At 45.7% G+C, this 12925-nt stretch overlaps 1 protein-coding gene across 10 annotated transcripts in view; it reads right to left on the reverse strand.

The window, feature by feature from the left end:
* The window catches only part of neo1a (neogenin 1a), a 115851-nt gene that overhangs the window by 51828 nt on the left and 51098 nt on the right, over positions 1 to 12925 (reverse strand). For all 10 annotated transcript variants that reach the window (XM_047041244.1, XM_047041237.1, XM_047041242.1 and 7 more), the window contains exon 3: positions 465 to 740. In XM_047041244.1, coding sequence (XP_046897200.1) covers positions 465 to 740 — 276 coding nt within the window. The remainder of the gene's footprint in view (positions 1 to 464; positions 741 to 12925) is intronic.

Raw genomic sequence — 12925 nt, forward strand, 5'->3', positions numbered from 1 at the left:
GGATCGAGACCACTTAAAAAAATAAAATAAAACACATTTGGAGAAACAATGATACTGTGCAATTCGACTCTGCGAACTAACTCACTTTGCAGAAGATGAAACAGAACTCATAAAAACGTCAATAAAATTACTAAACAATCCTATCTTAGAAAATGAATTGCTTGTCTCCGCATTTGGGCAGGCTAAATCAAGGAAGATGGATTATACAGATCTCTTGTTCTATACGTTTATTAAATTCTCCCTTCAGTGGTGTTTCACTCACAGCATTGATCATTTTAAGCTTTTCAGGCAATGTTTTTGTTTACCTCTTACCAAACCCAAAGAGCACTCTACCTAGAGTCCACACAATTGCAATTCGCCAAACTAACTCTGTGATGTCAGCCTCTAACAAACTAATAAACCAGAGAGAAGGTACTAATGATGGCCACTGTGCTATGCCAAGCTAAAGCTAGCCTTCCTCTAACCTGGCAGTGTCAGGAGCTGGGCCTCCTCGCTGGTCTTGGCTGGTCCTGCATTCTCCACCACGCAGCGGTACAGTCCGGAATCTGCCTCGGAGGCGTTGCTTATCACCAGGGCCCCACTGGGCAGCTGAACCCGCCGCGTGCCCAGGTCAAGCTGCTCGCGTTCCCGCTCCCAGCGCACGAAGGGTGCCAGGTCTGCGTTGACGTCGCACGCCAGTACCTGGCTGTCGCCCGGGCGCACGCTGGCTGGCGCAGGCTGACTGGCGAAGCGGGGCGTACCTGAGAGAGAAGCAGAGGGATGGAGTGTTATGATACGGTCCAATATTATACATCCTCTTCATTGGTGGGGGTCACCTAGGCATACTGTCCTACACACACACATACATACACAATCAAACACAATGTAATAATCTATTTTAAAGAACGAGTGCTCCTTTTCTGAGGGACGCTAATTTGCTACAGAGTGAAGACATACACAACACTAATTAAAAACCCAAATCCACAGGCTGTTTGTGTTTCTCTCTCCTACTTTCATCTCGGATAATAATTATTTCCCGTGTTAGAAGCTATTGATCTGAGACAACTTTGCGAGCAGGCACAGAGGAGCAAAACGGAAGATTCCATTCTGAAAAATAAAGTGCAAACATGCAGGCTTGTGAACGAGGATTCTTCTTTTAAAAGGGAGAACCACTTTACACACAATGTATTTGTGGACTTTGTTGAATGGGAATAAGTGAATGCTTTGTTGCTGTGATAGGGGACCTCAAAGTGTTTTGGTTGGCCGTTCCTCGGTGAAGTGGCAAGAGCAATGTTGAATGTGTTAGGCTGCTGTGGAACTCTCTGTCTGTACACAGGAAATGGTGTTGAAGGCTTGTTGAGTTGTGAGCTGGTCTTTTTTGCGTACAGGCAGGGGTTTGAGACACCCCCGCGGTTTAAGAGACCTGACAGCTCTGGAGTAAATCACACTTCCAGATAAGACCCAAGAGACTTGCCTTCCCCCATGTCTGACTGCTCTGTGTGAGGGAACGCAGAAGACACACACACACACACACACACTTCCACACATTTTCAACCGCTGACAAATCCCACACTAACAAAGACGCAGGAGCGTATTGTATACTCAAGCTGCACATCTGTTTGCTGTTTGCGATTCCAAAAAAATGTTCCACCCACCTTTCCAGTTATATTAAGTCAGATCTAGCCTCTTGGCTCTGCTTCACAATGCATCATTTATATTACAGTGCCATCTGATAAAGCCACATGTAACCTACATGACTGGCCTTCAGTATTTCCTTATCTTTTAGCCAGTTGGAATGTGCAGGTCTTAAGTACCTCATTGCGGCCCACCGTAAATCACGGCGGCCAATGCATGGATGAAATTTCAAAGGAACAACCTTGAGAACAATGACCGTAAGGCAATCCGCCTCCAGATGTGGGTGGAACATATATGGCAGGACTGGCATATGTGGATGCCTCAAGCAAAACAGCTGGTCGAGAGGACCCTGGATATGTTGTCAAGTCGCATAGGTAGAAGAACCACATGGGAAGAAAAGAGGTTCTGCTGAGACTGACCCAAAGTTTTGGCTTAGGGAGAGTAGTAGTGTGAACTTTTACAAATGAAGAGAGAGTGAGCGCGGAAGTTTCTGGGTCTGTCAGCACTTTGGACTGTCTGACCTGAACTAGCATCATTGACTGTCTTTTTTTTCTCACGTTCTTTAAGCTGGCCTCATCAGATCCCACTGGCCTAAATGGACTTTACTGATACCTGGGAAGTGTGGGTTGGGGTGGGGGAAACATTATAGATGGCCAACACTGAGCTCCTAGGCGAACACCATCAACTCCAATTAATCACAATTCACACAGTAATGTACTGGGTGGGCACTTTGTTCCCCCTCTTGCCTAATGGAATGTTCTGGATTGATAGGCTTTTTTTTCCTTACTGTTGCATTCTCCTAGGAAATACAATAACTCCACACCGGCCAGACAACTAGTGCAGCAAATTCACTGATCTTTTAACAATCTGCATAGCTTGGCAGCAAGTAATCACCTGATAATCGTAAGAATCATCTGAATGAATCTGCCAATCTCTTTTCAGATTAATGGATCTGGATGTTGGCGGATACTCATGAGTAGGCAGGGGGTATTTCTAACCTTGGACACACACACAGAGGGGATCCCACACTTTTTAATTAAAAACAGGTCCAGAATCAGGAAAAAGGGCTTACTGCAATATACATAAGGCTTTGGGATCCCCTTAGATCCCAAAACATTAATATTTCTAATTGCAGAACTGCTGGCGTCCCGACTCCCTGTTGCTACAAGTACATCCCACAAACATGAGGATTTGATTTCAAAGGCGCTTGGCTTGAGTTTCACCGAGTGTTACATCCTTCCTTTGTCCGGAGCATTACTGGAGAAAATGAGATTCCATAGCAATATTGTGTCACAGTGTGGTTGGAGCAATACAAATATTATAATAATATTCAATTTAATAATAATATTTCATAAAAAATTGAAGAGGTTATGGTACAGGTCGGACAGATTTGATCAAAACTTCATGCTCTTCTCTCTGCTTAGTTGTAGGTGCTTAGTCAACCACAAAGCAGGATGAAGCACTTTTTTTACACAAATCTTAATATTGTTAGTGGACAGTCTGTGAGACATCAACAAGGACAAAGAGGCAACGGGGCCAGCAATCGATTTTAGAATCAATTCCACATGCATCCATAACCTGTATATTCTTCAAATGCCCAGTACCATTGGCATTATACCTCCTGCACACAAACCACCCTCACTGCACATCGACAGAGCAATTGCATCCAGACCTACCGGACTCTTGATCAATGGCAGAACAGCAGACAGCACCCAAGCTCAGCTTGCTGTGGGCATTATTTAAAAGAACGCGCCCAAACACAGGCCGATAACTCCCCCGTCCAATGCGAGGAGTTAGTTATGGGAGTGCGAAGACTAAATCGATGAAGCGTTTCTCGATAGACTATTGAATAAGTAGCCTCATTGCAGAGATGATGAGAATGTCTAATACCCTGTGTGTGTCTGTGGGTGTGATTTTCACATGTATCATTACATTTACTTGATATAAAAATAAGGAATGCTCCCTTCTTTCTACAGTGTGTAGCTCATTTCATTGTACGTTTCCCTTAAGGTAGCGGCTGGCTATAATGAACTTGATCCAAGGTTTTAGCAAATGTTACAGATTGGGACCTTTACAATGAGTATACTGAATCAGACTCTAAATGGTGGGTTTACAGTTCTGAAGAGGTTCTCAGTCAGGCAGTTCTTTAAACACTGGGGACCATTCACAAAGGTGGAAAGGAGGGAGTGTCTGAGTGCGTTTGTCAGTTCTGTTGGATGTGAGTAAGTACCTCTGTGAGATTGTGTGTTTGCCTGTGTCCATAGGCAGCAGGGCTGAAGCTCAGAGACAGCGAACATCAAACAGCTCTGGAAGTTTAAGGCTCGCAGGGAAACAAAGAAATATCAGCTTCCTTAGATGCGTAGATAACCACTAGACAAATGCTTCCAGTTCTAATTTGGCAGCTGTCAAACATTTATTCCCTTTGTTATGCAAACCCAAACCCCACCATGTTACCGAATCAAAGGCGAACACGTTGTGTAGTCCCCCAACAGTTTTCCCGCTGCATAAATTAGGGGACTTTTAAGGACTGACGTGTGATAGGCAAGCTGTGAATGTTTGTGCGTGTATGTATTGTAGGTAGGTATATTTGTATATGTGCACACAAGGCCTGGATGAAAAGGACCCAGTTCACAGTGAAGTTCATGTTGGTAGAGGCTTCTTGAGAGGCTGTGCATATTGCATGACTCAAACACTGGACAATGAATTCTTTATGGCAAGTTTGTGAAGGTTCTTGCCTGGCCACTACGGATACAAGCTGTCTTGAAAGCAAAGTCTGTTTGACTACATCAATGTATTTGTCCAGTGATCTTCGGGGGCCAAAGGCAAAACACCAGATTTCCTTAAACCAATCCGATTTCGTACTCGGGAGGGAAATCAACAAAGAGGGGAAAGGGAAGAGTATTTCAACGAGGCCGTGGAGTAGTGACGGAAATCTGTTGTATTCATTAGATGGAAAGGCCACCACATCCTGAGCCTTGGACCAGACCATGTCTTGTCAGCCCTTCATTTCCTTCTCAAGAAGGGGGGGGGAGGACCAAATTCCTATTTGAGCTTTGAGTGACAAAACAGTATATTAATTGTTTACTGAGGCAGAATTGAATAAAATGTCTATTCAGCCACTTTGTCATACTCCACTGTGCCTGTCAAACTCGACAAGCTGATGAAATGAGGAAATGTGTCGTTCGGTGGAGTCGTCACTGCGTATTTGTCTTCTGTTACAGGAGACATCTTTGAGGTATGCTACAACTGCAGCAATGTTGTAGACAACAGCTTGCTTACTAGAGTGTTTCTTTATGTCAATGTGGATCATTATGTCAATGGTCCCTTGATAAGGAAAATCTGTTTCAAAGCTGAAAAATACTCCACAAAAAATGTTTTTTCGTTTTTATGCAGGCTTGTAAGAGACCACTCCGAAAAATATATATTTGACAGAAGGACCTGAGAGGGTTATGAGTTTTTTGCACTCAAAAAAACTGCCAACAGAATCTGACACAATGTCCGATTTTCTGTCACATTGTCTAAAAGAGCAGACATCAATCCACTCTCTCACACTCACACCCTCATCCATCTCTCTCACAGGCACACAGGCAAGCACATGGCTTTTTAGAGGTCATGCACATAGTGTTTAGAAGGGGGCTGAAGACAAAACATTGATGGGTGGTGCTTTGCAAGAGTGGATGCCACAGTCAGAGGTACTTATTGTATCTATTGGACTGTAAAAATGCCTCCGGGGGTTGTTGATATGACAGGGAAGGCTGAGACAGGTCTTGCTGCCAGTGTTAGTCTGAAGCAAATACATTGAAACTGAGACTACAACTCTAGCATCACCAACAGAAATACACACACAGACACGCACCTACACACAGGAAGTGTATACATCTCAGTCTCAAAGTAATCACCACACCACCATGCAACATCCTGAACTATTTCAATCACTCAATTTTCATTCAAACAATGTAAAACGCACCATCAATCTCTATTTCAGTTTTAGATCAACTTGAACAGCAAACGCTTGCTTTTATGTGTAAAGGTCTTCTCATTCCAGGGGCTCAGGGCACGCCCCCTTTTTTGTGAGCAGGCGGCTGGGAATCAATGGAGTCTCACAGAGCTGTTAGCTCACCCAGCCTGGGGAGAGATATTTTTAACCTGGCCGCTAAACTGCTTCAGGTGCAGTCCAGATGCTGTGCTGAGGTTGAACTTGTAAACATTTAGGAGGGCTGTCTTAGCGGTGGTCAAGTTCCCCTTGGGCACAGCTGCTGTTTAGAATACGACCGAGGCTGTGTGTGTGCGTGTGTATGAGAGAGAGAGAGAGAGAGAGAGACAGAGACAGAGACAGAGACAGAGACAGAGAGAGAGAGAGAGAGAGAGAGAGAGAGAGAGAGAGAGAGGACGGAGGTAGGGAGTCATCTCCTGTTTACCAAAAAAAACTTTCAATCTTCAGAGAAGTGTTTATGTTCACTGAGCCCAGTATTTATTTTGTATTTTTTACCCGATGCAGCGTAGTTGAAGAGTATGTTTCATCCATCGCACTGGTTGACTCTATGAGTGGATTTTGCATTTCAGTTAAAGGCTTGAGATGTGGATGGAAAAAACAAAGAAATGCAGATAAAATGAAGCCAGCCTCATGAAACCTACCTAGCGAAGGTTTGAGGGTTGCATTATTATGACTGCTCAGTTGGCACAGATGTGACCATCCTGGGGCGGTGGAGAAAATTGGGAGCACACACCGATTGGGAACCATGCAAGATGCTACGAGAGGAATATACTGAGGTGACATGTAAGAAGTTCTAACAGAAGTGAGACATTGTTTTTGTAATGTAAATAAACTACAGCTGAATTCATAATATACTGTTGTAAGACACATTCTCTTCTTCCTTTTCCTTGTGAATGATAAGCCAGATTTTCACCATATGCTGGGAGACGGAAGAGATAGATTTCTATTTCGATGCCTCCACAGGCAGCAATTGGGAATCCATGTTTAGGGCTTGTCCTTCTGGGCTCACACAGGAAGAGGTTTTATAACAAAATGGCCTCTGAAAAGGTTTCCCACAGGCCCTTTGTTTCTGCTTGTGAACCAAAACTGTTAACACAGCAATAGAGCCATCTCAGAAAGACACGTGCAGTGAGGGGTGTCTGTGCCAACCTCTCTAATCTGCACGCAGACAGGTTGATCTGTGGGTGTTTCAGGGTGTCACAATCAAAAAAAGACAAAAACGTGTTTGTTTCAATAAACTATTGAAATTTGAACACTGAAATTATAGAATGCGGATCTTGATCCTGTTTAACTGTATATTGCGGCTGGCATGCGTAGGAGGGGACAGTGTGTGTCACATGCACTTGTTTTTCCCTTGGTTAGGTGTATTTGACATCAACAGCTGCAGGTGTGTGTGTGTGGTCACATGTTTTCCACCATCTTGGCGGTTCCTGGTTGGACACCAGCCACGCTAACGCTTCCCCAGGATCCACCGAGGAAAAGGTCTGTTTCATTAGAGGTAATTGAGTTGTATCTGAAACAATGCTGATTGCATTAACCCCCCCCCCCCCTCCCACACACACTTTAATCATGTTAAAGTGTCTTATTTTATCCCTTGGAACTTAGCTCATTCTTGGCCCATTTGCAGCCGACCTTCTGCAAAGGTCGTTGCCATGGGAAGGCCCCGGCTGGGGGGGAAGGTTGCTCTGTTACAAACGGTGCAGATTTATGTGCTATAAACATCAGCTTTGAATCCCTCCATATATCTGTCTCATTTATGAGGGAAAAAAGGAGGTGGAAGAGATAAAAGAGAGGATGGAGAGAGAGTGGAGAAAAGGCTCAACAGAGCAGGCTCCCCGCAATGTTACAGCGAGGCGAGGAGGAGTTGAGGTGTGTCAGAAGCACCTGTCAATCAAAAGCCTACAAATACTGGAGATGGCGTGGATGCTCCAAGCCAACCAATGGCAGACCTGCGCCTTCTCTGGACTTGTGTCTGGCGAACGCCACTGCTGCTTCATCAGTACTTCCCCCCCCGGCTCATCAGGGCATCCAGATAAAGGAGAGAGAAACACACCCTGGCCTGCAGATGATGGACAGATAGATAAGACCCGGAGGGATAATACTAGCCTTTCAGTTCCCTCTCTCCTTCTTCCGCCTCTCTCAGTCTCCCCTTCCCCCTCCCTCTAGCTCGCTCTTTGTAGTTCCCCTCCCTGCTTTTCTCACCGTCTACGATATATCTTTCTCTGCATGCATCTCTCTCTCTCTCTCTCTCTCTCTCTCTCTCTCTCTCTCTCTCTCTCTCTCTCTCTCTCTCTCTCTCTCTCTCTCTCTCTCTCTCTCTCTCTCTCTCTCTCTCTCTCTCTCTCTCTTTCCTCCATCTGTCTTTCTTTCCCTGTCCTCCTCTGCCAACCCCCTTTTTCCCTCACTTGTCTATCTCGCTGTGCTAACAAACATTAGTCAGCAGGTGCTGAGTGTGTGTGTGTGTGAGAGAGAGACAACGGGGAGATAGATAGAGGACCCACCCCACCCTCAACCCTCCACCCCCCCACTGTTGTTCTTATCGGCCAATGGCGGCACATCTGCAGATGCCTATCTGTAGCTGTCGGCCTGTTTATCCTCAAGCTTTGCCAGGAAAAACTAATGGAGAATTGAGAGGGCATGTTAACATGTGAGAGCAAGGGAGGGGAAGGGGAGAGGGGAGGGGGGGTTGTAAGATCTTATTAACACCACACGTGTTGGAGCAGTGTAGAGGAAAGGGTAGTCGTATGCCAGGTAGATGGTGTTGCTTGAGGGTTTCTGCTAGCAAAACGGTGAAAACTGTGCGTGTCGGTGATACTTAAAGACATGTTGCCTCTAAACTAGCCCTGACTGTGCCATCAGTAGCATTCGATCATGATATTTGAAGACCAGACACACACACAATCAACATTGCCTGCATTCAAACCCACACAAGCATACAGTGCACACACAAATCCCACTTGAAGATGTTTCTAAGGAGATCCAACTTTTCAAATGCATGATTATCCTGTCAGTTACAGAAGCAAGACCACGGTCATCTATACAAAGGATCTGGATGGTTACTCACAAGGTGAAGAGAGAATGTTCACAACTCAAAGGATTTCTAGTAAAATGTCATCGACCTTGGACAAGCGCTCAGCCAACACTCCACACGTTGCTTCCTGTGTTTGGCGGGTCGCAGAGGAGCAGATGTTTCATACCAACAGTCAGTCTGAGACCCAGATGCGGCGCCTGCTGATGATGTCACTCCCGGTGGTAGGAGGCATTCATCATCATTTGCTTCTTTCAGGGAACATGATGAGTCGGTCAATTACTGTCAGTTAAGGACCTCCCCACACATGGGCTCCCTGGCAGTCATCAAGGGCCCCATGCAGACTATAATACTCTCAGAGTCCTATTCATGCATACGTGGGACACAGTCCAGGGTGCCTTGGTGGCGGTGGTCTACAACAGCATTGACATGTGAATGGAATACAATGAAGGATTTAGATCACAAGAAAACGCAGTTTGAAATAGAAATGTGTGTCGCAAAGCACCGGAGGTGATAGTTTAATATGGGATGATGGCCGAGGCGTTTCATCCATGAAGAATACTTACAGGGACATCAAGCCCCAAATCCGCTTTGCGCATGATATGTCAGTATGTGCATGATAAGCTCTGCAGGCGCTAATAACAGGAAGTGATTTCATATGATGGCTTATGTGCAGTCGTACTAATGTGTTTATGGTTGGATATTGGGAGTGCGTGTGGGATGTTGTCATTCCAGCATCAAACCTGTTTAGAGGAGAACAAAACATGCGGTGAAGAGGATGTGTGTTTGGCACCCACAGAACACTGCCCATCAGCACCAGCAGCGGGGGCTCTTAAAGGGGAAGCCGGAAAACTCATCAACAATTGAGCTCCCTCACTCAACTCAGCACCTCTGCTCCTTCCACCCCTCCGTCCTCCTCCTCCTTGGCTCAGGGGGCTGGACACCTCTGCAGCCCGCCCGCTCCAATCAGGATGCGGCGAAAGACAGCGTGCGAGGGGAGAGGAATTCCGAGGCCCTCCCTGGGGCCCTCGCACACAGAGTTCAGCGCAGCCCCAGTGAAACGGGGACACAGACACACACGTACGGCCACAGGCACAGCCAACGCCGCCGTGTCCTTAACGCCTCCGCCTCCTCCAAACGCTAGACTTTCTGGTCCTCGTCCCTGTCCTCCCTTCCCTCAGAACAAACGGTGGCCTTCTCTCCTCATCTTTCCTTCATATGCCATCTCTTTCACTCACAAGCTCTTTATCACCCAAAATGTAATGCCCCCGCACATCAAATAAGGAGGGGGAGGGAGGAGCTGGAGGATAGAGCGGGTTCTAACAGCTCCTTAAGAGCACTTCATTCAACACAGATAACACGTCCTCTGTTCATTTCATAACTCTACTTTACATCTGTTGTCTCTCTTTCCCCACCCTCCACACTTTTTTTAAATCATGAGTGACAACTCGCACTAAAAGCCACACATCGCACACGGACAAGCTTTTGCCTCTAAATGTTAACAAACCAAAACACAACTCTGCCGACCTCTTACTCATAACACGCGAAGACCCGCGCTGCTGGCGTAAATCGAAGGGAGTTTGGTGGGCTTAAAAGATGTTAAATAAGCTTGGATGTTATTCACAAGGAGGGACGTGTTTGAAAGGGGAAGGAGTGGAATGTATTCAGTTGGAAGGAGACGCCAGAGCTTGGAGTGGGTCTGGAGGGAGCCGGGCGGATGCTGCTCGAGGTGTCGCCCCTGACCACTCCAAGCTGCCCTGTGTGTGGGAGTGGGAGAAATGTTACACTGGTGTGGAGTGCCCCCCCCCATCCCCTCCGACACACACACATAACATCACAGGGCTCTCAAAATACCATGCCTGTAGGGATGTGGAGCTGGAGCTGGAGTGAGTAAAATAATATATAAAAACACACAGTCAAAAAGTATAGAAATCTCCAAGAAATCCAGATCTCTCCAGCTTTCATGCGTTCCCCTGTGTGCTCTGTCATGCCATAGGCTCGGCTCCCTCTGCAGAATCTACAATGAAACACCCATGTCTCTGCTGTTTCTTCAAAACCAGCCCAATGCAACCCTGGTTCAATCGACATAAAACATAACATAAAAGATCATTGGTAGAAGTATACAGTAGAAAGTGTAATTATTGGAGTAAAATACAAAAGCTATAAGGAAGTTCAAAGAAAGTCAAACTTCCGTGCTCCCAAAAACAAAAGCTATGCTCAGTAAGTCAGGCGACTGTTGACAGAATGTTTAATGCATACAAAAAAAACAGTGTCGATCCCAATCTCACTCATCCAACTCCAAAACTGCCTTACAAATTCTGCCAAGAGTTCCGAAAAAGAACTTTCCCTCCTCTTCCCTTCCTCTCAATGTCCATGCATGCATTGATCGAATAATTGAGATGGGTTTGAACACACACTCCCTTCCCGCCTCAAAATGAATCATGCAGGGTTTCAACAGTCAAAACTGACATTCTATCAGGGTTCAAATGCACTATGAAGGCCGATTTGGCTTTGAAAGAACAAAGCAAAGTTTCCATTGGCCAACCCTGACCCACGCTTGTGCACTGCTGGCCATATCGGAGCTGAAAGGGTCACATCGAAGAGAGACAAGAAGGCCTTGGGCTTGGGCGTGACCTTCCATGCGTTGTTATCTAGCGAGTCTTGTGCTAGAAAACGCAGCATGGACTGTGAATCTCAATAAGGTTTGGGAAGGTAAACAAACCGCATGGGAGCGAAGTGCAGTCAGTCATCCTTTCTTATGCAGATTGACTGGAGTCCGGAAAGCGAGCGAGATAGAATGGAGAGCGAGTACCAGCAAGGGGCAGAAAATAGTATTTTCCTACCACTCTCTGCGTTTGTATCTGCTTGACGGCATTTAAAAAGACTTTTCAGTGCAAGCTGTGACTGACAACAGGCTACGGCTCTTCTCGTGTTGGTTATCTCAACTTGGTAACCACCTGCAGAAAGCTTTGCCATGCTAATCTTCTTAAGAGGTGCACTAGACTAACCAGGGGGTCCTTACACTCCCTTCCCACTGCTCTCACTTAGTTCCCCAAAGACTGGCAAATAAAAAAGCCCCAGAATCCTTGACTTAACGGTTCTGTGTGCCAATGGGATGGTGAGTAATACGTCTATGCCGACGGCTTTGAAGAGTGTCGGATTCCTGGGTGCGAGGGCAGGGGCGCTTTGGTGGCAGTCATCTGGGGAAGAGGAGGGGAGCTTCAAAGAGACTACGGGTGACGATGTGTCTGACAAAATGGATGAGTGACAGGAAACACTTAGAGCACAGCGTCTGGGTTGGAGCGCCCTGTACTCTGCTGGTACCCTGCAGATGTGGGAGGGGGGGGATGATTCATTATGCTGTCACCACTCCACTTCCATCTTAACGTCAAGAAAAAGGATGCGATTTCAATTGAACGCTGAATCCCAAATCATTTAATTGAAATGGAGCCAGCTCAACTGTTGAGGATGCTAATAAAAGACAACCACAGAAGACAAAAATCAAACAGTATAGAAATGTTTGTACAGTATTTGTGGCAGTCTAGGACGTACAGTTTAGCAACTGTTCACTGAATGTTAAGGAGTGAAGACACTAGGTATACATTGATATATGAATCAAAGCTGCATAACCAAGAACACACCTTAAAACCATGAAAGCCCCTTCCTTACTGTATGCCTGTATTATGTTTAACTAAGTAACTGATTAACATGTCAAGATGGAAGCCCATATGGAAGGTGAAATACCGGCAATGGCAAATTCCCAGTGCACATAAGTAAAATTTTAATTCCCACCTTTGTCTACAGAGGAAGGGGGAGAGTTAAACACAGGAAGCTCTCAGGTTTTGTTAAGGTACTTTGTAGACAGATGTCTTCATTGATGTGTAGCTACACTGCCAATGCATTATGCATTATGATGTGTGTCACTGTGTGTTGGGAGGTGGGAGTCTTAAGAGACACGAGAGCATGGGAAGTCATTGAGTGCAAAATACAGTCCAAAAACAGAGTTTGTCTTCTTCTGCCCAAATGGCAGACTCATCTGTGGTTTATGTACTTGGGGGGAGGGATGTGTGGTCAATTACCATAAAAACCACTCACAAAGGCTACGGTTATGTCACTCTATGAAGGTCTGTTTGAATTTGGGAGCGTTTGTTTTCAAGTGGGAATTCTAGAAGCAAACTGATATGATAGGTTTCAAGTCACAGAGGCAGAGTGATGCTATATTGAGCAGAGTGGAAACACTAGCAAACCCAGTCTGGTCACATCCCCGCATTAACACTTACTGAGCAGGT

This window comes from Hypomesus transpacificus, chromosome 19 (assembly GCF_021917145.1).
Source record: "Hypomesus transpacificus isolate Combined female chromosome 19, fHypTra1, whole genome shotgun sequence".
NCBI lineage: Eukaryota > Metazoa > Chordata > Actinopteri > Osmeriformes > Osmeridae > Hypomesus > Hypomesus transpacificus.